The 24,702-nt window shown below is 38.0% G+C and overlaps 2 protein-coding genes across 10 annotated transcripts in view; one reads left to right on the top strand and one right to left on the bottom strand.

The window, feature by feature from the left end:
• The window catches only part of HOMER1 (homer scaffold protein 1), a 114,329-nt gene extending 113,170 nt beyond the window's left edge, over positions 1 to 1,159 (bottom strand). Inside the window, exons 1-2 of one of the 3 annotated variants that reach the window (XM_072859055.1) lie at positions 1,039 to 1,159; positions 803 to 948 (exon numbers count right to left, since the gene is read on the bottom strand). The gene's annotated coding sequence lies outside the window, so the exon portion shown is untranslated. Of the gene's footprint in view, positions 1 to 448 lie in introns of all 3 variants that reach the window. The other 2 variants (XM_072859054.1, XM_072859053.1) reach the window with 2 other exon arrangements.
• Positions 1,160 to 1,181: 22 nt separating this feature from the next.
• Positions 1,182 to 24,702, top strand: part of TENT2 (terminal nucleotidyltransferase 2) — a 46,025-nt gene continuing 22,504 nt past the window's right edge. Inside the window, exons 1-11 of one of the 7 annotated variants that reach the window (XM_072859052.1) lie at positions 1,182 to 1,329; positions 1,692 to 1,788; positions 4,007 to 4,104; positions 4,840 to 4,956; positions 7,206 to 7,455; positions 8,581 to 8,695; positions 8,816 to 8,907; positions 9,710 to 9,776; positions 16,078 to 16,147; positions 19,309 to 19,385; positions 22,716 to 22,844. In XM_072859052.1, the coding sequence (XP_072715153.1) occupies positions 4,019 to 4,104; positions 4,840 to 4,956; positions 7,206 to 7,455; positions 8,581 to 8,695; positions 8,816 to 8,907; positions 9,710 to 9,776; positions 16,078 to 16,147; positions 19,309 to 19,385; positions 22,716 to 22,844 (1,003 nt within the window). In that variant the 5' untranslated portion in view covers positions 1,182 to 1,329; positions 1,692 to 1,788; positions 4,007 to 4,018. Of the gene's footprint in view, positions 1,461 to 1,691; positions 1,789 to 1,916; positions 2,087 to 4,006; positions 4,199 to 4,839; positions 4,957 to 7,205; positions 7,456 to 8,580; positions 8,696 to 8,815; positions 8,908 to 9,709; positions 9,777 to 16,077; positions 16,148 to 19,308; positions 19,386 to 22,715; positions 22,845 to 24,702 lie in introns of all 7 variants that reach the window. The other 6 variants (XM_072859047.1, XM_072859048.1, XM_072859046.1 and 3 more) reach the window with 6 other exon arrangements.

Raw genomic sequence — 24,702 nt, 5'->3', positions numbered from 1 at the left:
AATTGTTAAGGGAAATGTCTTTGTGGCTAAGCTTGCCCTTGGCACTACCTTTGCAGCTTCATTCCACATATGCCACTATGGTTTGTCTCTCATAAATGTAATGCTAACCACAGCCATGGGCTGACACTTATACAACGACCCCAAGCCATGGCCAAGATGAGAAAGTCCTGAGGGAAGGATTCTTTTTGCAGCCCAAACCTTCCCTTGCCAGTCCATTTGCAGCCCTACTTCACCTGGGCCCCTGCGCTTTGTCTTTCTTAACCCTTAAGTCTATCTATGAGTGGCCAGAGCCTTAAGCCATGACAACTCCAGCTGCAGCCTGCTCTCAGCTGAGCAAGCCCTCAAGCAAGCCCTCTCAGTTGAGCAAGTCCTCAACTTACCCCTTCCCTCTCAAAGACGGAAGCTTCAACAGTGTCTCTGTGTGTGCACAAACTCGTTGTTTCGGTACCTGCTCAATGCCAAGGGCTGACTTATGGTAATTGACCTTCTCCAGAGAAAGGAATCCAATCTTGATTTGGATCATATCGCCTGAACTCTTGATCCTTCTGGGTGCAAGCATTTTAGCCTGTTCTTGACTTTAGATTTATCCTAGCCCACCTACAACCTCTGGTGGCCAAATCCTAACTTATTTATTCAAATGTTATCTTTTTGACACAGTTCTGAACAATTACAATTGGTCAATTACAAAACCGTAATTACAATTTTGTAATTTTCTAATTTTTGCAGTTTCGTAATTACAGTTACAAAAACAATTACGATCTGTTCAATTACAATCGGTCAGTAACTTCAGAGAGCAAAATACCAGCACCGTCGTTTCGGTCTTTTGGCCTTGGCCAGAAGGGGTTGCCAGGAGAGCACTGTGAGCTGTCGCCTCTGCCTTCTACTCCTTCGTCAGCACAGAAGGGCCGCCAGGTGTTTGTCAGACAAGCCCCTTGCGAATCACGGCAGCTGGGGACAGAGAAAAGACCGCCCGTGAGGCCGGTTCGGTTTCCGCCTCTACCGTTGCAGCCCCAGCGTAAGGACCCCGCCGGCACCGACCCCGCCTGACAGGGCTGCGCAGGAACGGGGCGGCCGCAGGCCGTTCCCCCGCCCCGCAGCGCCGAGGTGCCTCTCAGTACGCCCAGCACGTCGGCGGGCAGCCGCCCCGGCCCCAGGCCTGCCCGCCGCCAGCCCCCGGTGAGGCGGCCGCCGACCGCGCCGCCGCAGGGCCGCCCCTGCGCACGCGCCTGGCCGTGCCGGTAGCGGGAGGGAGGCGCGGCGCGCGGCGGGGAAGCGGCTGCGCGGGAGGCGGGCGGAGCGGTCGCGTCCTGCCGGCGTCTCTGCATCCGGGTGAGAGGGCAGCGCTCAGCTGGAGGAGCGGTTGTCCGCTTCCGGCCCGCGCCGCCGCCGGGGGACCGCGGGCGAGGGGCTGCTCGGTGCCGGCTGCGGGCCCGCCCCGCCTGCCTCCGCCCAGACCCGGCGTGAGTCTCCCGGCGGGGTGCGGGAGGGGCCCCTCTTGCTGTGGGGAGAGGCGCCGGGGGGGGTGTTCGGGGCCCGAGAGGGGGAGGGTGGCCCCGGCCGCCTCCCGCTGGGCCGCCGGGCGCTGAGGTGGAGGGCTGGCGGGGCTCTGGCCGCGGCGGGAGCGGCGTGTGCGCTTGGGCTTGCCTGCACGGGAAGTGTACCGGCATTTACTTGTGTGCTTCCCCCCAAAGTTGCACGCTTATTTGGAAAAAGTGCCCACTGGGACGAGTGTACCTCAATTGTAACGACTGTGAAACTCTCTTTGGAGAGCCTGGCAATTCCGCCGAGGTAATCCCTACTGAAAGCCTCGGTAGATGCCGTTATAGCTACTGTGAGACAGCGATGTTGCTGCACTGGTTTGGTTTTGGTTTTGTTTTGGGAAGGTAACTCCTTGCTTTCCTTTCTGGTATTTACAGCATCTCTTTCTGGTATTTAGAACTTCAAAGACTAAAAAGAACGCCTTGCTTTTGCAACTCAGTCTTGAATTCTGACACAAGCTTCTGTTACTGATGAATTATATCCGTAAACTGCTTATGTATGCTGTGTGTGATGCTGAGAGTGCCTGGGCTGCTTAGAGATGAATGAGGTGTGTTAACAGTTCTTGCATTGCCTGTCTGTACTAGAAATGGAAAAGTTTAGGCTGCACATAAATAACATTCAGATTAAATGTAAATGTTGGGTGACTTTCTTGTCACGCAGTTCAGTTTTGTTTCTTCAGCAGAATTGAAAGTAAACGCCCCAAAAATAACTTTCACTAATACATAATACTTCCCCTCCCTTGTCCCCTCCCATCCCCCCCCCCAATTTTTTTTAGAAAAGGGAAAACAACTGTGAGAGCATTAATCTTGGCAGCTTTTTCTTGGAGCTAGTACAGCAATGTCCATGTAGGTAGTACTGGGTTTTCACTAGTGTGGGTTGTCATCACAGGAAGTAAAGAACAAAGTCAAACCTGAGTAAATAAACTCCTTGGTATTTATTTGCCTACGTTCCATGCTAATGCTGCCTGCAGTGACAGTGAGAGCTGTCTGAGAAGGTTAAAACATGACAACAGTCCATAGTGGTAGGTGAAAGAAGATTTCAAGGCTGTGGTAACAGTGAGACCTTACCACAGTAAAGTTAGGCATAACTGATTTTATTTCTGTGTATAAGAGAATGCCTATTAATGTAATTGTTAATACCATTTTTTAATATATATATATAGATATATATATTTAGTTTGGTAATTGAGAGAACCTAAAAGTGATACTTTAATTTTATTCCAAACTTAGACTACTGTGTGGTGATAGGATTTCCATGCCAGCGCATGGATCTATCAGTACTTTTTCCAATTGTATTACTGAAGCATTGGGTTGATAAAAAGGTTTTTATGTAATAATTAGGGAAATATTGCCATTGCTCTTATGACTTCTAAATGTTCCAGTTAAAAGTTGTTTGAAAAAACTTCTTCCTCTTGTATTTGAACCCCTGTATTGCACTAATTGGATAAATATTCGTATGCAGAGTATTGAGATCAACCATGTACAACTGTGTGTGCCAGTGACACATCTTCTTTGTTTGCAGGATTCTTATTTAAGACTGAAGTAAAAAACAAATGAAGAAACTTGAAAATAATGTCAGGTTTTCACTGCACCTAGGAGATATGTACAGTACTGATAACTGGTTTTAAAAATCTTCTGATGTGTTTTTTTCCAATATAAAGTCTGAACTTTTATTGTTTTCAACATATAAGTTGAGCTTAAGGTAAAATACTGATGATTTGCAAAATGGAGGCAATACACAGTTTAACCTATTGTAGAGGCAAAGATTTTCTTTGTCATCCAACCTTTCTGCTAATGTGTAATGCGTATAATGATACAAGATCAAACAGCAGTCAGCCGTGCCAAAACCAGTTTTAAATGTAAAAGATAGTAAACTTATATTTTTCTATCACAGAGTCCATTCAGTAAGCACAAACATAAAATAACACTATCTATATGATATTCTTAAAGCATGATTAGTTTACTTTCCAATTGCTGTCATCATTTGGCTGCTTCTTTGCATATCATGTAATGAAAAAGCATTAATTTTACTTATAGTTCATGATCAGCTGTATCTTCATGTTCTTATGATGTAGTCAACTGTTTCTTCCTGTATATTGTGAACCTCATTGTGGAATGTTTGAAATAAGAAACATATTCCACTGTAATATGTTACTTTTCCTTGAGATGAAAACTCTTATGTTTTGTGTCATGTAATTTTTCTAAAATTAAACTTAAAATGGAGGGGAGCAAATAAAAATTCACTTTTAAACATAAATTAAGTAGTAATTGTGAAACTTAAGAGTATATAGTATTTCTATTTAGTGACTTGTCCTGAAAGGAGATAAAACTAGCCCACAATCACAATTCTTTTAAGCAATTTCTGGAAACATATTCTAGATTATTTGAATTTTTCAACCAAGAGTTTAAAAGGCAACTAGTATTTTTTGTTGCCTAATTTTGATTTCTTTTTTTTTTTTTTAATGTAGGTAAAAGGATACATGTTCAATTCAAGTAGAAAGGAGCATGTTCCCAAATTCCTCCAGCTTGGGTCATCCGCCCTTCCCTCCAAAACATCGACAACAGAGTAATTTCTTCAATAAGCTTCCTCTAAATATACCCCCTCCTCTTATCTCTCACCAGCAAATTATTGATGCTCAGTTTAATTTTCAGAATGCAGCGTAAGTACAGTAAGATTTGATGGCGGGGATTGGGTTGAAAAAGAGAGTTAACGGTCTTTTGAAAGAAGTATTTCTGTTTATGGAGGATGTTTGTCACTGTTTTTAACATTAAACTGCATTAAACTTTAAAAATAGGAAGAGGTCACGTGTAAAACAGAGCTGTATCATTTCTGTTGGAGACCTGCAAGTTTAATGCTGTCCTGCATTGTGCATAACGCACGAGATGCCATTGCACTGATTAGAGTTAATAATCCACAGTTCAGTTTTAAACATCTTCAATTGCATTTGTTTACTGGGGAAAACAGGGAGGAGATGAGAAAGGGAAGAAACATTTATTCTTGGGGCTAGATTTGAAGACACCGTAGTGTTCTTTAGGCTCTTAAATTTAACAGTACCTTAAGTTAATTTGTTTGCTGACTTCTTCATATGTATGTGCTGTGAAGAATGACCATCTCCTAATTTTTAATGAAAAATATATACGAAATATCTTTTCATTTTGGATAGAGAATACAGATGTATTTCTTCTAAGAAAAAAATGACAGGACTTGCTGAGTTTCATATTCACTTAAGAAAAACTACCAACCCATAAAAAGCATCTTAGTTATCATATGAATAACAGTTATGGACTGTGGTCTTTCCAGGGCTCTTCTGAGTGGGAACCTTGCAACTATTCCAGCTGTTACACCACAGCCAATGACTTATGGAAATGGCAGTCCAGTACGTATGTCTGATGCCCTCACGTTGTTCCGAGGAAGAAAGTAAGTTCTTTGTGTGTGTGTTGAATTCTGGTTGTAATGTAGCCATGGTGAAGCTTGTATAATACCAATTTCTTGTGCAACTTGAGTTTTGTTAGAAATTGCAAGAATACTGAATAAAATGTTTTTTGATTAAAAAGGCCATGTCATGGCTCTTTAAAGCATTAATGTACCTGCTTTTGAGAATTTTAATGACTTAGTACATGTAGTTTTTCTCTCCCAACAGCTGTAGGCTCACAGAACTGTGACTTACGTGTTTTACTTTAATACTATAATAGCTTGTAGTCTGTGTGTGCTTGACTAGAAGAGGGTTTGTGTCAATAAATTGAGTGTTCTCTTCCTGCTAACTTGTCAAGAGTATGACTGCACTTGCAATGGTTTATGGGAATTGTGATGTTTTTCTGATGACACACTAGATGTTTCTCCTGATTTTTCTTAATTATGTGATGCTTTATTTTTCAAATACAAAGTGCTCAATTCAAGCATATGTAAGCTCTTTTTTCAAGAGGAATTTTATGGAAACATAGTTTTTCTACTTTTCAAAAAACTAAACTTACTTGAATTTACATAACTTCCTTTGTTACTTTAGTTGCAACAGAAAAGAATTTCAGATGAATGTAAGGTTTTATTTTCTCTTCGCATTCTAGGAAAAAATCACTTCTCTTTATCAGTTCAGAAATAGTAGTTGATATCTGTTTGTAATAATTCTGTGAATCAGGTGATAGGGAGGAAGCTTTATGTAATCTGTCTTTAAAACTATTTCCTGCATGCTATTTCTCTTCCAGATTTAACAGATGAGAAAATAAGTGCAATTAAATATATGGTGTTAAGTTATAGATGAGTATATGTAACTATCACATGAACTAAAGAAGTTCCTGGTTTCATGCTGCATGCATGTTTTCCTCTTGACCAGTCTGGTTTATGGAACACTATACTGTGTTAGGAGATTTGCAGTCAACTAGTTAATCCTTAGATCTTGAATCAACTCTTCTAAAGGTATTGTTGCTGAACATGAGTTCATGCAAGTTCTTCTCAGTCAAAACAAGCTGAAACAGCACTATGTTTTGATTGAATGTTACCTTATGAGTTCCTTTAAGATTGCAGGTAGGTAGTGTTATCAGAACTTCTCTCAGACTTGAAAATGGAAATGATGACTTGAGGTCTCTCCAGTTAAATTTTTATTATTAATAGTACTATCTGTCCAGGTCCCCAAACTACTTTGATGCCAGCTTTTCTGACTACACAATAAATGACTGTAGTTTTATTAATAGTTAGTTAATTGATATATATGAACATTTGATTTCATGCTTTTTAATTAAAAAAATGTGTGAGTACACCCACACTGGTTAACTTTATGCAATACTTGATGTATAGACACAACACGAATGTCCTCTCTTATTCTTTACTGTGGATGGACCACGGAATTCAACCACTGGTCAGCTTTCAGTACAACTTTTTATTAATGAGGAGTTCAGATGCCAAGGGGCTGTCTCTAAGATCACTGTATCTCTTCAAATATATTTGAATTCCTGTGACAAACGACGTAATGAGGAGATACAGACTATTGTTTGAAAATGAGACATTAGGTTTATGACCTGCGTAGCTTAATACAATCATTAGTTTGATTTGTCAAATGAATAGTGTTTCTTCTTTGCCCAACTTACACAGTTTACTGTCTGTACAATCTAAAAAACAAAACAAATGATACATTTTGAATGGCTGTTGTGGTAAGTTTCTTTTTCTCCCCACCCCACTACAGAATTTATTTTATTCATCACTGGGTATTCGGAAATCACAGAACTTCTCACTGCACTTACGTTGATTTAAAAGAAAAGTACCCTTACATAGTCTGTATGTATCTTTAAAATGAAAAAAAAAAAAAAGTGTAGGAAAAAAAAAGTATGTTGTCACCAAAGTAGTATGACCAGCTTTCCGAGTTGTCCTGCTTAACTGAACTTGCCATTTAGGTTTCAACCGGCTGATAGAGACAGTCTTGTAAAGCAGTTGCATCAGTTCACTTCAAGGGTAGCTGCACTTTTGCAGTTGTATGTTCTCTTTTCCCATTCCAGGTTTATTTCAGAAAACACCTAGGATGGGCACAGCTTTTGTTTTGTGGAATACTTGCTTTTAGTGAAATAGTCACATAATTAAGCATTGGTATTTTTACTCTGTAGCAACTGTCTTTTAAGCATAGCTGGAGCTCGCAAACTAGAGGAATTACTGTCTTTATTTATTTATTTATTTATTTTTAGGAGACTAAGTGAACGAAGTGTTCCACATGATGTCAAACGGCAGCGGTTTCATTCACATCATTCTGAAACAACTGTAGTTAACCAAGCAGTGCCTTTACCAGAAGAACGTAGATACTCCTTCCCACGATCACATCAATCTCCGCTGTTCCCTGCATATTACATACCCGATTTAACTGGATGTGTTCCTCCATTGCCAGATACTTTGTTTCCAGACCCTATAGAAACCACGCTCCCTGTGGCCAAAGATAAGGTAGTATCTTCCTATGCCTGTTCTTTAAATCTGCCTTCTGAGTAGGCAGGGTCCAGTGGTGCTGTGGGAGACCACAAAAATTTCTGAAAGGTTCTTTGACAGTGTCATGGGGTCTCTATTGCTGAGCTGTCATTAGAAGTAATATCAATAAATGTAGCTGCCACTACGGTCCTATATAACCTCCTTGTGTGTGTTTGCGTTTGGAGCATTTTTGGGGGGTAGGGGTGGTGTTTGCTTGTGTTGTTTGGTTTCCATACTTATGTCAGGAAACCTACATGTCTGCTCCAGGAAGCATAAATTGGAGGGATGGTCCATTTGTTACATGACTGGGGGGCAGGGAGAATCCTGATACAAAAAACCCACGCTAGTAATGTGAGAGAAGCCCATTCTGAATACAGTATTGGGTCTGTAAAGATGTCCTCTGCCTCTTTTCAGAAGGAGATAAAAGTTACTGTCCTAGGTGCTCTGGAATATAGAAGAGGATGTCTTCTTTAGGTGGACAGTGGAGTTGGAACAGTGTTTTTTTGTTCTTTGCTATTTAAAAAAAAAAAAAGGCATGTGGCTAATCAGTCTTCATACTTTATCTGCACCAACATGATGGAAGATTTTTTTAGTATAAATATGCCTGTTGATTATAGCATATAACAGTGTTGTGAAAGAGAAACAGTTACTACCTCCTTCCACCAAAGATCTCACTAATTCTTTAATAGTTTGTGTGGGATAAAAAAAGAAAGCTAACTTAAATCAGTTTTAATATTTATTTTTCTCCCTATTACTGGTAGGCAAACTGTTGACGTTAAAGCCAGCAGAAGATATCTCTGGTCTTTCACTGCTTATTCCCTGAAAGGCTGCAGATACTGATGAGGCAAAAATTATTTTCTATGGATAGACATTTTATAACATTGAACAAATTTAGATTTAAAAACTTTGCATAAATTTCTTCCGGGGAGTTGTTCAGTATGAATTCAAGTGCAGTAAAACTCTAGACAATGGAATAGGTCGTGTGAAATGATGCTGGATTTTTCTTTTTTTTAATGCAGTCTTCTATGTTTCATGTAAGTGCATCTCTGGCAGGAAAGAATGTTCACTTCTCTGTATCTTTACTTTTTGAATGTATATGTCAAGTTAAGTCAGCAGGTTTTGGAGTTGTTTCAAGCATGTCAGCAACAGACTTGTGATTTGAACAGAAAAGAGCTCTGCAGAACAGAACTCCAGAGAGAAATTCAGCGGATTTTTCCACGTATGTTTTGAATTTGATTACTTAATATCAGTTTGAATGTTCTTCAGGTTTGCGGTTCTTCTTTCATCTTAAACTATGATGTGTCACATCAGTTTTTATTCTGTGATTCTTCTGTTACAGAGAGCAGACTCTTTTTGGTTGGGTCGTCACTGAATGGGTTTGGCACTCGTAGCAGTGATGGTGACTTGTGCCTGGTGGTTAAAGAAGAACCAGTAAGTAATTTAAAACATGTATAGTTAAAACAAAGTCTGTTTTTTAAATGTATGTGCTTTTATAAGGCTGGATTCTAAAATGAGAAACAAATTGTCAAATCCTTTTAATTTAATAACATTTTTGCACTCGTAATAGCTATGAACTGTGGGCCCAATAATGTTGCAAATATGAATTTAACCCTATAAACGCTTTAACTCCACAAAGCATTCAAAAAATAAGCATTACCTTCACTCCATAAGTGAAAAAAGCATAGCAAAACAGAGAAGTAAATTGCCTAGAATCATGAAGAAAATTGTTTCGATAACTCTAATTTAGATGCAGGAACAACTTTTAATAAGTACAACTTTTTAATTTCATTATTTAGATTAAGAGCCAGTAATTTTAGTGAGCAGGCATAAGAAGGAATTTGATATGCAAAATAACTTAAGTATTTTTGGTGAGAGAAAATGTTTATGAGTAGAATTTAGGTTGAGAGAAAAGATGTAACAAAAAAGAAATCTAAATAGAGCATAGTTGAAACATAATTGAAAAGGAAGAAAAGAACATTTTTGTAAGTGGGGCTAGGTTTTCATCAAGTTCTATGATTCGTGAATCTCTGGTAGCTACTTTGCATATAGAATATGAATTGTTCTGTCTGGCTCTTGCCACACTAAATGTATATGTAGGCTGTGGAATGTGTTGGTATACATGTTCATGTCTTATTTTGGGAATTAATTTTATTTGAAAAGTAAAGCATGCTTACTTGGAACATCTAAATGAGAGATACCAACTTTTTTCTTTAATTTTAATATAATATTTCAGGTAAATCAGAAGACTGAAGCAAGGCATATACTCAGCTTAGTCCAAAAACTCTTCAGTACTAAACTTTGTAAGTTCCTGGCTACAGTGAGGTGGTAAGATTATTGGCAATTCTGGAAGACGTATTGATGCACAGATGTAACTAATTTATGTAACTGCATCTTGTCTAGCTTCTAATCACAGTATTGTTTGGAGAAAAGCTATAAATATTTAGTAATGTTACTTATCTTGGTGCTGATGGATAGTAATTAGAAAAACATAATGGCTGCCTTTGCAAACTAGCAGACTTCAAGAACAGGTAGCACCTAAAATGAGTTTTGAATTGTGACCCCAACTGGGGGGGGAAGTAGATTTCTGTTTGGGAAACCTCTGTTAATGAACTCTTACTACTCTTTTAGATTGCATTGCCTTCCTGGGGACAATACACTAAGAATTTGTAAAATAAGATGTCACTCACAGTAGAGTGTGTAGAATTGATGGGGGGGGGCGGGGGGGGGGCTTGATGCCAGTGAAATAATTAACTTAGGTGCCTAGTTGACAAAAGTATTAAATGAGAGTACCAGCTTATATAGGAGAAACAGGTCAATTCCTAGTTCTTATAAGTTATTGTTTAGACTCCCTTCAGATGAAGAATTCACATGGGCAATTCTTTATTTAAACATGAAGCTTCCTCTTTCAAAGAGGCTTTTGTACCATCCTTTGAATTATAAAAGACCCTGTCATTTATTGATATCAATGACTGTGTCCCCCTACTTCTCAGACTTGTGATATGTTCTTTGATGCTACTCCTTATATTGCTGTTCTGAACAATCCTGCAATGGTAAAAGGAACAAACCATGAATTTAAATGCAGACTTCAAAATTTCTTCATTGGCAGGTATGCATACCCAGATTTCCACAGCTCACTTGGAGAGACTTGATAGATCCATTGCAGAATAGGCATCTGATATTTAATGGCTTATTACTATTGTATATTGATGTTTTCATAAGGAGTCCAGAACTTAGTCTGGGTTTGCCTAGGATGCAAGTCCTTCCAGTGCTTTCTGAGAAGCACAGTGATAAATACTTGTGTTTTCAGGGATTAGAAGGGGAGCATCTAAATAAATGCTATCACCCTCTTCTTTTTTCAAGAGGTTGTGTTCTGTGACAGAGCTTTAGACAAAATCACGTTTGTTTGCCAGGGAATACAAGTATGAAAAAGATACGAGGGTCATGTGAGAGCAATCCCTGAAGGTTTTTGTTTGTGCTGTTGCTCATTTTTGATGCTTTCCTAATTCTCTGTTATCTTGCAAGTGCCTTTTCTCAGCTTTATTTAATCAAAATGTTCTTTGGAAGGTGAGGCAGGACAAAACACTGCTGATATTACTGCTCCTGTCAGACTCTCTTAGTTGTGGTATGTAGACCCACTTAGATCATCTCTTCATAATCTTAACATCACTATGGGCATGAATTCCTATACCTAGCCATCTGTCCTTGTGCCTGTGTATGGATGTTCTGTGGATAGAACTAATAGACAAGAGTTGTTTGAAAGTGTTCACCTGATTCAAAATGAAAAGGCTTTGCCATATGGATCTTTCCATTTGGATTTAGTTCATTTACAAACTGTAGTTTAACTATGCTAAGGTTCAGTACTTCTGAAACAAGGGGGTTGCCCAGTTATTTTGATGAAGGCTTATTAGGCAAATATAATTGCTGTCATCCATAATTTCAAAATAGCTTGTGGGTTGGTTTTGGTTGGGGGTGGGAAGGGAGTTCCCCCAGGCTACACTGCAGAAGCTAATAGATTGCTTTTTCTTCACCTCTGGGGAAACAGTCTTAGCAGTATGCGCTTCAGTGGTGTCCTGTTGGCACTCGTGACAATTTGTGGAGTCAGGTTTATGTGCTTAGAAATGGCTGTTCCTTGTCAGCTCCAGATTGGCTGCTAAGTTCTATTTTAATAGAACTGCAGTTTTTTAAGTGTTTTCCTACCTTCTACTGTCTTCAGAAGTCAGCTGCCACTTAATAATCAAGAATGGGATCTACAAGTACATACAATTAAAGCAAAAGCCTACAGAAATTGTAATTATTTTGAGACATTACTTCAACTTGAACCAGAATTCTAGATTTGCAACTTTTAAATGGTTAGCTGTGCACGTATGCTGCTGCTGTGTACAAGCAAGTGTAAGATTTGTCTGTACCAAGCTTCTTTAAGAATTGCAATTTCATTCCAACAGTGTTCTGTATTTTGTTGCGTGTGCTTTTTAACAACCTAAAAGGTATGAACCTTCTTCTGATCATTATTTTTAAGTTTTGTGCTGCCCAGTTAATATGCATGATGCTATCCTGTAATCTTAAAGTAATCCCTCTTTGACAATACTAGTTAAGTATTTCCTTCTTTCTTTCTTCTGTAGAAGAAAAACTGCAGCATGTTCTCAACAAGTGTGTGAGCTGTCATTAAACTTATTCCTTGCTTCACACAAGAGAACGGAAATAAACATAGTTTGGGCCAAACATGAAAGCTAATGAAGTATGTGTCAAGATGTAAAAGAAACAAGAAGGGGGAGGAAATATAAGGTGTTATTTATAATGAAGTTCTTGGGCTGGTTTTGTGAAAGAGTTAAAGGACAAAAAGAAATAAGGAGGAGATTTGTGGTATAGGTAATGTTCTAGAGCTTTTCTAAACATTTTTCCAGGTCATTTCAGGTCAGAAACCTGGGAGAAGTTTTTTCTAGCTGTGCCTCTCATAACATCTTCCTCTTTGTTCTTGCACTCTGTAGTGTTCCTGTACATTCCAAAATAAGGGCTATAAGAAGTGTGTGATTCTCTGCTTATTTCACCTTAATTCCATGATTAATTGATAAATTTGGAAGTATTCCAAGTCAGAATAGGTCAGTCTCTTTCACAATTTGTCTGTCTTTTAGGTAAATCATCTTCAGAACTTTAAGTGCCATCTCTTTTATCCCTTATGTACAGTTAACTGTGATTGTTAGATTAGTGTTTCATTCTAGGAGATTTGGGAAGTGGATTCAAAATTTATCTAAGCTCCAGCTTATTTCAGTTTCAGGCTTGCAAAAGGTAACAAGTGTGAGCAAGGAATTTGAGCCCGTCAGATTTGAAGTCTTAGAGCAGAGGCTTTTCTGTGTTGTCATTCTGCATCTAGAATACTGACTGAAATGAAGATGTGTTCTTTTTTTGAGTAGTCTAGTCACAGAGTAAAGTAGGAAAGAGCTTCTGATATTTATTCACTGTTTTTGTGGGATGTGTTAGTCTTAAAGGTATGTATTGTGTTTCTCCTAGAGTAGAGAGATGTAAGGATACCAGTAACAATATCTTCTGTTTCAAAGACTAGCAGAGTATGTGTAACTGTTTTACTTATTTGTTCAGATACCTGCACATGTCTATTTTTTACAATATTGGCTGACATTCCCAGAACTGTACGCTCAAGCCAATGTCTTTTATAAATGTGAAATGTGAAACATGAATTTGGGGTGATAACTGTTACAACATATTGAAGAGACTATAATCCAAACCACTGAGAGTAAACGTCAAACTGATTACTCTCTTCAGATTCGTCTAGGCAGGATTCATTTGAAAAACAACTTAGCAGTACTGGGTTGGCTGGTGTTTGCTATCTGAATAAATAATAAAGAGCTCGTTTTCTCTTTGTTACGCAAGGAGGTGCAGTAGTGTTGAGACTAGCATATCACAGTGGAATCCGCCTAATGGTTGTCTAGTGGGGAACGTGCAACAGCTAGGACAAGTAAGGGAACTTGAACTCAAATGAGTGACCTTCAAGGACTATGCAGGTGGGTGAGTGAATCCCAAACATCAACAACAAATTCATCCTGTGCTGGGTTGTACCCTCGTAGATTTTTCATGGCTCTGGATTCAGACTTCTGTGTCACTCAGTTTCTTTCTATAGTATAACCCTATCAATGAGAGCAGGCTACATGTGCAGGATGCCAAACATCTTTTTGGCACATACTATGTTTGGGATTAATATTTTGTACAATTGCTTAATCTTTTATTCTGTAAAAGAAAAGAGAGACTTAAGCTGTTTAATCTGAAATTCTGCATGAATAAGTTATTTATGAAACAGTGCTTAGTCTTCTTTGAAGTGGTTATATTCTTTTTCACTACAGCTGAAGTGGCATTTGTGACTTTTTCATAGGCATGCCCAAAACTGTGAAGCAGCTGTGTGGAATTCTTTACGTGTATTTTGGTGTAGCCCCTCCGGTCATAGCTTCAAGGTCAGATAGTCAGTTTACTAAGGCACTTACTCAACCTGTATGTATTTCCGAATTCCACATCCTGTGTTTGTGACTGTTTCTTCCCTGGTATGTATGACAATTTAATGTACAATAGAGGTTCTGCTAACAGTGTCATCGGTATGAGCAAAGAAAGAGCGTACCAGCAGCAAGTTACTGCCTTCTGACATCCTCTTTGCTTTGTTTCACTCTGGGAAACAGATTGGGATTATGTTTTGGGATTTTTTTTTCTTAGCCAACTAGTTTGGCACAAACATCCAGCAAATCTTGGGAGGCATTTGCAGACAAGGATGTCGTTGGGAGTGGATTGCCTCTAGAATGAGTTCAGTTAACTTCTGAAGGGCACTTGAGGTCATAGTGAGGAAAGCTGAATTGCTATGGCATGCAGATAGATACCCGCCATTGTCCACCATGTGCTAATGTGTTGGGCAATTTTGTCTTAAATTTGGTAGTGAAAGGAAAGGAGGCAGAATGGTCTACATGCTTTATACCTTCCCTGTAAGAATGTTCTGGGATGTTGGAGGAGGGATGCTTGCATGTGTCTGCAGGTGCAGCTAGAAAGAGGGGACACTTGTGTAAGTTGTACTAGATTGTACGTTCAATGAACATGGATTGGAGTTCTGTAAGATTCTTCCTTTAAAATCACTAGTTAATAAGATTATTGCTTATTCTGAGTGCCAGTCTGTGTGTTGCTTAGGATCGTATAATGCATTCAAATCCAGATAACGGATTACCTCAGACCAAAGCTGTCTAAGCGTGTGTATCCATAAAACACTTCCAGAAAGTCTCAAAAAAAAAGTAAAATTTAATTGAATATTGCACAGTAGGGTTTTACCAAACCTGAAGTTGCCATCCAAATGCAATGGAGATTACTCTATTTAATCAAGGTTGCTATCCAAACTGATAGAAATACCTCTTCCCCCCCCCCCCCCCCCCCCCAAAAAAAAGTAAAGATCAAGTTTTATTTAAGGTTATTTTTAGTCTGTATTACTTCTAGTTTTGTCATACTTATTTATGCTAATTTGAGGTTAATTTATAGAAGCAAGGGGAAATGTATGATATTACATATGGGCAAATTCAAGTGGGCCTAGATTTTGCAACAGAAGAAATTACTGAAATTGTGCTTTTTGCCCAAATTCATATTGTCTAACCTACGGGCTCTGCTTTTCATTGTCTTTTCCATTACTTTCTTGGGCACATTTCTCATTCAGGATTATGGGCGACTACTAAATACAGCCTGAGAAATCGTCAAGAATAGGGGAATCGCAGATAATATGACTGACACAACAGTTTTGGGGAGCTAAGTGCAAAGGTGCATTTGGTGGCACTGTATGAGTCTGGCAGAGCTTAGTATGTTTGGGTTTGGATGGTCTGGCGTTGAGCCTGTGTGTCAATACTGTGTAGATAATCATCTGAGGTGCAGTCCTGTGATTGTATATTTATTGCATGTCCTATCACCGTTAAAGCAAAAGACAAATAACGCTTATCCTATCTTTGATGGAAAGTGTTGTCCTGTTTTCAGTAACAAATTGATAGGAAATTTATTTCTTGGTATGTACTTCATCAGCCAAATAAACAGATTTTAGAGGAAGTTTTAAGCATAGTCAGTGCATAGTGAAGCTAGTTATGTTAATATTTTTTGATCAGTAAAATGCATAATTTCAAGTGTAAGCAAACTAGACACAATTAAAAAGCATGCAGTGGATCATATGCCTGTTGCTACCATGTAGTGCTGGCCATCCTGGATGGATATGTTCTTGCTCCCTTCTTTTTGACCTTAATTATAACTATTCAGGATTTCTCTTAGAAGTATTGCTTGGTGAAAGCATTGTAGAACTGCATGCCTTATGTTCAAATTTCTTGAATATACTTCTCAGAGAAAAAATCTTCTACTAATGTTTTTCTCTAATGTTTAGTGCATTTTTTTTCCACACGCTTTCCTAGACTGTATTTTTGCTGCAGTTGCTAAAGGTTACTTAGTTTAGCGCAACCTTCTGAGAATATTTTTGCTAAATTTAATAAGCTACTATTTGCTATAAATCAGTCAATATGACTCCACTTTAGGATCTTATTTTAAGATCAGCATCTTACATGAAACTTAATTGCACATTTTTCTCCCTTTCAGCAAGCTACATTGAGCGACCTCAGCTGATTCGAGCAAAAGTGCCAATAGTGAAGTTCAGGGATAAAGTCAGGCAAGTATTCTGTTCAACATAGTTTTTTAGATTCTGACATGGGAAAGTACTATCTGTATGAGTAGTCCCACTGAAGTCATGCTTTGTTTATTTGTGTTGTACTATAGTTGTATTGCAAATTTGTACAGCTAGCATGCAGTGGCAGTCAGCTTACTTCCTTCACGGCCTGAAACACCTCTTGTAGTTGAGATGCTGTTGAGTTTCTGTGATGTGAATTAGTAGCTGTACATCATGTATTTCTGTGGATTATTTGTACATAGTGCGCTCCAGTTGACAAATGGTTTGTGAAAGTTTTAAACTTGTTAAGCTAAAATTTGGGTTAAACAGCTTAGCTACATGTAACATCTTTTCATAGATGGACTACATGGTAAATTCCTGGTACAAATATTGAATAAATCTTGCAGTTATAGTAAGCATATTTTTTTCCAATTTAAAATCAGAAAATAAACTTTTAAAAGAAACCTCAAGTATGGAACTGATTATCTCAGAAGACTGAAGTCTTTTTGTAGGCATTTATAGTCCATACTACGGTCACTTGCAAAAAAAAAAGTAACAGTCATGATATTCATATAACTTACAGACAGGATTGAAAGAATTCTTTATTTCCTACTAAATCAAAGTATAATCTTCTTAGACTAGAAGCTGCCCATTACATTTTTCAGAGAAAAAAAACAGTACTGTTCACCATCTGGTTTCCTGTGTTTGTTTTTTTGGAAGAGGGGAGCGGGAGGGAATGAGATGACTCTGGGTTGCGTTTTTTGTTTGTTTTTTATTTTCTTCTCTCTTTCCAGTTATTTTTCTCTTACATAACCTGTCACCTCCACCCATGTTTTGTCTTTTTATTTAAGCACCTGTCTCTTTCCAGTCTCTTATTGGCCTCTGCCTTTCATAGGCTCATACATATACATACATGCACATTCATTTTTTCACAGAGATCTTGAAAAATGGATTGGATATTCTGTACCGAGGGGCCTAAGCTTGTTTTGGCCCAAACCAGAAACTAAACATGGCAAGCTTCCTGTGAAAGCCAGTTTTCTTGATGCCTGGCTGCTGGGAAGAGATTGTAGAATTCAATGGGTGGCATCTCTGCATCTGGATTCTAATGTATTGCCAATGGTCCATATAGACCTGAAGATTGCTATTTCGCACTTACTTTGATTTGATGAATGAGAAAGCATTCAGTTTTTCATCTTAAAGGGTTTTTTAGTGCTATAACAGTAAGGAAAGATCCATTGCACTTAAAGATTTATTATCTACTTTTTGTAGTCTTTCCCAGGAAATAATTCCAATGCTGGCTCTGCTACCAGACAAGCCCTTGTTTAATTAACAAGATTTCTGTACTACAGGGGATGCAAAAACTTCTTCTGCTACATTTGATGTTGACTCTTTCCCTCTCCTTTAGTGCTTTTGGTAGAACTTGAGTCCCAACAGTACAAAACCTTTTTCACGTGCTATAATTGCAACATCTATTAAAAGGGCATATTAAAGTACAAAATAACTGCAATAGAACTTGCTTAATCAGCATCTGGTAAATAGTAATCTTGTTAACTGGGGTTAATTGGAATTACACATGCAGCCTGACATATTTCTTTATTACATTTGCACGTACAACTAATATTCTTACTGGTGTTCATGCTTATTTTTACAACTGTCAAGCAGTAGCTCAAGCTTGTTTATTTCCTGTACTATTATGTACTGTGCTCTTAACACATCTAAAAAGTCATGCTTGATATTAATTCCAGTTGAAAATTATGTAATATTTTTGATGCAAAGAATGCTTTAATGTAGTTTATATGTCAAAAACCTTTTGTATGCATGAAATTAATGTGTTTTATCCAGTTTAATAAATTCCAGGCCCATGTTCCCCTTAGAATAATTCAAGAAAATCCAAAGGAATATTCAGGCAAACAAATGCTATGTGAATGAGACTTGGATATATAAAATGGAAATAGCTGTACATTGCAGATAGCTACTTCTTTGTCAATAATAGGCTTTTCTTGTTGCAAGTTACAGTGTTGCTATAGCTTATTAACTATGAATATAGTATCATTTCTTGAGTACTGTGAGTAGTTAAGCTCTATATGCAGTATGGAATTCAAACTTGGGAGGGGTGCGATATAAATAAAGCAGGTAGTGCTTGTTTTCCTTGTTCTTATTTGTTGTTAAGAGCATGAAACAGCTATTAAAACTGTTTTATCATGAAACATGCAATGTTTACTAATAAACAGTTTTCATTTCAAAGTGCTTGCTGATTATCTCTGAACAATTCTCCTTCTCAGTTTGTTCGCATGATGTCCTAAACAGATGTCTCAGAGAATCCTTCCTGGCATCAAAACTTGTCCATAATAAATCATGTAGTGCAAGTCTAGTTGGCAGAAAGATTCGCTAAAAATCCAAAATATATTTGATATATTAAGTTGTCCTAAGGTCCAAATTTGGATCTACATGTATTCTCTACGTAAAACAATTCCATTTTTATAACAATGGAATTCAAGTCTATAAGCAATTCAAGCCCTCAGCACAGGAAAGACATGGACCTGTTGGAGCAGGTCCAGAGGAGGGCCACAAAAATGATCAGGGGGCTGGAACACCTCTCCTATGAGGAAAGGCTGAGAGAGTTGGGGTTGTTCAGCCTGGAGAGGAGAAGGCTCCGGGGACACCTTATTGTGGCCTTTCAGTACTTAAAGGGGGCTTATAAGAAAGATGTGAACAAACTTTTTAGTAGGACCTGTTGTGATAGGACAAGGGGTAAGCAATGGTTTGAAACTAAAAGAGGGTAGATTCAGACTAGATATAAGGAAGAAATTTTTTATGATGAGGGTGGTGAAACACTGGAACAGGTTGCCCAGATGCTGCATCCCTGGAAACATTCAAGGCCAGGTTGGATGGGGCTCTGAGCAACCTGATCCAGTTGAAGATGTCCCTGCTTATTGTAGGGGGGTTGGACTAGATGACCTGTAAAGGTCCTTTCCAACCCAAACTATTCTATGGTTCTACGAAACAAAACCAGAGTAGAAATCACAGCATCAAAACTCTGAAGAAAGTTTCTAGAGTATTGTCTTAAAGTTACGTTTTTCCACCTCTGTCACTAAGTAGGTAATAAATATTCAGAAATTGAATACCATGATGCTTGATTCTTTTTCTTTTCTCCTCCCCAATAGCTGTGTGGAGTTTGACTTGAATGTAAACAATGTTGTAGGAATAAGAAATACATTCCTTCTGAGAACCTATGCATACAGTAAGTTTTTAAGGTATTTTCTTATTTCTATAAACTTTGGGGTTTAAATTTATATTTTGGTATTGATAGACTATTAAAATTCAGTTGAATATATTAGGTTACTGTATATATTATTACCTAATGAGCTGCATTCTATAGCTTTAAGATAATTTCTTGTTGCTCACTCTAAATATATGGAGAAAACTGATATATCATCTAGGTATGTTTTTAATTGAATATTATAATATTCAGAATATAATGAAGATTCTTCATATTAAGGTTCACATATCTGCTACAAGGGCTGCTTCAGTGTTCTGCAGATAACGAGATCATTATACTGATGATTATCTAGTGGTATAATCTCCAGTTTCTTTTATTGCCTTACAGCCACTGATAGGTGTGTGTGGCTGATAGCTGGCTATGTCTGTATGCTGCTATAGAATCTTTCCTTGGAAAATCCAAAAGACTGCTTCAGGTTTTGTACTAACCCCAAAACAAAACTAGTTTGTGTCTCCTCAGGAATTTGCATTTTAGGGAGAGATTGTGAAACAGACTTCTGAAGGGGAAGTAATAAGAACAGCACTGTTAGTGCTAAACTAAGGTTTTCTTACTTAGTATCACAATGTCATTTGGCAGATAAATACATAAGGAACAGACCTCAGGCTAATTCTTCTGGGCCATTTGCAGTTCTTCCTTTACCACCTTCTTCAGTTCTTGCATACAGGAATTCCTTTCTATTTAGGGTAGGAAGTTATCAGTAGAAGTAACCTGTACTAGTTAATTTTTACTAATATTTCAGTCAGAGTAGTTTCAGTGTTCCATATTGATGTTACTAGGAGAGTCTCCAACTTGTCCTGGATCAGTTGGTTAACTGAAATTTCTTCATACATCCAGGAAGGCTTATGCCTGGAGAAGGATTTCCTTCCAAGATTAAAAAGGTTGGGGAAATAATCTTTGTCATTCACAGCTACAGGTGAGGGGTCACTTCACCAAATCTAATGTTGATATAGTTGTTCCTAACTTCTGCCACAGATTTCCCTTATTCCTCTCAGCAAATCACTGTAGGGCAGACAAGAGTCCAGATGTGAAAAGAGCAGTGGAAGGGGTCCTAGTGTCCCACCTTTCTTCCGTTCTGCCTTGGTGACCACTTTTATAAGGCCCACAAAATTACCTTTATGTCTCCTGATGAAAGATAAGTATTGTTATTTTCTTGGGGTTAAGGAGTGAGTTAGTAGCTAAGGGAGACTTGTGATTGAAAAGATTATCTCCTCAATGTGCTAGACCTTCTCAAATAGGCAAACTATATCAAGCATAGTCTATCTTGTCTTCTTTGGACCAGAAAACTCTCAGGTGACATAAGGCAAACAAAAGTAAATGCAAACTTTTATCAGACAGTCTCTTTACATACTTTTAGAAGTCATATCAATCAGGGTGGATAGCATTAAAAGTATTAGCCTGCTCACTTGAATTTGTGGCTGAAGGGCTTCACCCTGCATGGGAGAAAAAAAAGATAAAATTACCTCTCATGGAAGATGGATGGGTCTCTTTGTTCCATTAGAACAAATTAGATGCTCAAGCAAACACGGGACTGGTTATCTTAGTGAGCATGATTAAAAAAAAAATATTAATAAATATTTCTGTGGATGCTCTTGTGTCTTTTTAAATCAGCCCTTCTATGTTGGTGCTGTAGAAAACATCAAAGATGATATGGCAAAGTGAAGCAGAATGTCCACAGAAAATGTAGGTAGATTAAACAGACCTAGAAACTGAAGTCTATGCTGTTGTGTTATCAGTTGTTTGCCTAAGGAGTCATGTCTGCAATTAAATCAGCAATTGATTGTAGGTATTTTTCAATCAATGGAAGCTGGACCTTTAGGCAAATGACATTACTGAGCATTTTCTTGACGGGGTAGCTTGTTGACTGGTGAAAGAATATCAGGAAAAGTTTACTGGCCATGTTGCACACTAACTTTGTTATATGCTAATTACAGGCACTAGCAAACAGAAAACCTTATCTCAGAATAAGGTCAACTAAAAAGAGATCTTTTCTACTGTGACACAGACACACAAAAGAGTCTCATCTGGAATTTGAGCCTATTTGCATTTTTCTGTCATGGAAAATCCTATTTCAGATAATGCATGTTCATATGATGTCTGTACAGTAATTCTACTGCATCTCACAGTTAGTGTACTCATAGTCATATTTTTTTAGTTCAACCACTGGTGAATAATGTTAGGAATGAGATGACTGGTGGTAAGGAGTTTTGTTGTTTCTAAGAGGTCTGCCAGATCTAGGACATTCATGCTGAGAAAGAGAGTACTACTTACAGGGGCATGTGTGCTGAACCACTGTGAACAGGTTGTGAGAAAATCCCATGCTTGATAGGCTTTTCAGAATAACAGAGACTACCCCAACTGGTGCCGTTGTAGGATGTCTGATGTCCTGGGTGAAGTGATTACCTATTGATATATTCCTGTCCTGATGTGCAGAATACAAAACTTTGCACAATGTTGTCAGGTTAGAAAAGATACTCCAGAACATGTAAGGCATTGTAAGGTCATCATAAGGCACTTGACTGAGCTGATGATCTGCTTCCACATTATCTGCAAATAATAAAGTAAGTGCTCTACAAGGTCCCTAGGAGGTGGTGGTGAGTGACATCTCCCTACAACACATTATTACCTTAATTAGAAGGCTGTCTATATTCCCCAGAAATTCAGAAGATCATACCTGGAATATGACTGTATTTATGTCTTTCCTTATTAAAAGCATATGTCTTGATTTAATGAGTTATTGTATCTAACATCTCATCTCCATAAAAAGCTATTGAGGACAAGGCAAACTTAAAATTAATGTTTGTATGCAGGGATTACTGCTTTCGTGGATCCTGAGGAAAACTTAAGAATGAGCTCTGTGTCCTCCAACCAGGAGAATTCTTTTCCCTGACCTCAAAGTTTATATAACGTAAATAAAAAAACATTAGATGTGGTCTGTCCTGGTAGCAAGTTAATTCAGGGAAAATTAGTACAATGAACTGGAGAGAACTTAAAAGCAGAATATGACACTGCTACATTAACTGATGCATCCAGTTTTGTCTTATCTGCAAGTTACCTGGCATACCCCTTGTAATGTGTCTGTGGATCTTACTACACAAAAAACTGTTTTCAAATGCAAATATTTTTTTCTGATTTTTATAAGGTGGATAGTGGTTGTAGAATAACTAAGTAAATTCTACAAAATTTTTGCAAAAAGTAACCTTAGAATACAAAAGTATCGAGTAGGAACAAATGTTGATTGATTGCTGTCTAGTTAAATATGCTTTTTTTGAGATGTATTTATTTTACTTGCAGTTGAGAATCGAGTTCGTCCATTAGTCCTTGTTGTTAAGAAGTGGGCGAGTTTTCATGACATAAATGATGCCAGTCGTGGTACTTTAAGCAGCTATAGTCTTGTATTGATGGTTTTGCACTATTTACAGAGTAAGTATTTTTTACATGTTGAAACTGTCCCCTTTAAGTTCATATTTGTGTAGTTTTCCTCTTTAATAAAATTAAACACCAGCAGGAGTCATCTTCCACACAGAAAAATCTGAAAATAAAGTGGATTTACTCCACTTCCTTGGTGCTGCATATTTCTTTAACAAGTGGACCTCTTCTTTGGAGGCAGAGTTACCAGCTTTAAAAAGGTAAAAAAAAAAAACCCAAAACCAAAACAAAAAAAACCAACCCCAAAATAGAATGTATCTGCAGGACACTGTGTAACTATAAAATAAACTCAAGCTCTAGGTAACAAAAACCTGCCTTTTAACAAAGGGAGAAACCTAAACATAACAATTTCAGTGGTTTTTAGTTTGTTTGGTTTTGTTTTGTTTTTTTGTTTTGGTGTTTTTTTGGGGAACTTCTGAGAAAATTCAAAGGGCAACAAATGCTGTGGGGTCATTCTTCTGTCTTCTGGTGAGTGAAGGACTGAACATGGGGGACATGTATATGCAAGAGTGCACTACCATGTGGTTAGATTGTCCCACTGGTTACTGTCTTCTGTAAGGTGACTGATGTTGAAGACCATTAGAAGTTGGGATATTTGGCTGCCACTGGCAGTATCTTTTCTTGTGACTTCAATATATTGAAACGTTGAACATCTGTATGGAGCTGGAGGGCTTTACCTGACAAACTAAGGATCCCTGTTGAGTATTCAAGAAACCCATACAGTCCAGAAATGTTTTTGAGGAATAGATTGAAATGAGCTTATCCCTCTATTTCTTTCTGTCATTAGGGGAAGTCCACATTTTTGATTTTTATAGTTTGCGATTCTTGCTTAAGACTTAAGGATTATCATTTAAGAAATCATTTATCTCAGTATGAGTTTCTTGGTTCTTTATTGGGAGATAAGTGGCTTCAGAAAGGAAGGCAAGGAACCCCTGAAGTGTACATCTTGTGGACCAACATGCCTGTAGAAGTATTTTCTTAATTCCTGTCAGTTCATGTATAGACCATGTATTTTGCTGCTTGTGTTCATTCTACACCTTTGTTTTAATTTTTTTTGGTAATGTGCTGATTATTCCTGTTCATGTTATTTTAATGACAAGTGGTTCTTAACATTTTATGATCATATCTGTGGACAAATTGCATAGGCTCCCATTTTAGACTTTTCCCGTTTGTCAGTTTGTGTAGGTTTTAATTTTTTTTTATATCAGGTAGAAACAATGTTTAGCTCCTCTGACAGCTTGTTTGGCCTGGAACGTAGATACTTGCTGTAGAGTGGGTAGCCAACTATTTATTATTTCCAAGATCACACTACACCCACTCTGTAGTAGGGTGGAAAGCTTTTCATGATAGTTGACTCAAGCTGGTGGCTTTCTTTCAGCTGAACAGTATCTGTAGTAGAGAACGTAGGAGGGTGTTTTGTGTATTTGGGGTCCAGTTGGCTGGGTTACTTCTGAATTCTTTGATGCCCATAGTGTATGATTGTTGTTAATGTACCAATCATGAGGACAGGAGGACATAAGCTAGTCTATCCAGTGACTATGGGTTTTTCTCCTCTACATTTACTATGGTGGAATTCCATAGATTTCTTTGTTTCTGTGGAAAGAAAAGAAAATGCGGCCGAGTCTGTTGTCACAGCTCTGAAACCATACTGTAGGTGACTGAATACTTCAATGTAGATCCTTAATACACACCAGAAAGAAAAATCGATCACAAAATGTTGATTTGGAGGAGATTAAATGACAAGGAACTTAAAAATGCCAAAGTGATTATTAGATAAAAAATTGAAAATGTTTGGAACTACTGGATGTGAAGGTTGCTATGCAAAGGTGAAGCACAAGCAGGAGAGGAGAAA

Source organism: Ciconia boyciana, chromosome 4 (genome assembly GCF_034638445.1).
Source record: "Ciconia boyciana chromosome 4, ASM3463844v1, whole genome shotgun sequence".
Lineage (NCBI taxonomy): Eukaryota > Metazoa > Chordata > Aves > Ciconiiformes > Ciconiidae > Ciconia > Ciconia boyciana.
This window is presented reverse-complemented; position numbering and strand designations above follow the sequence as displayed.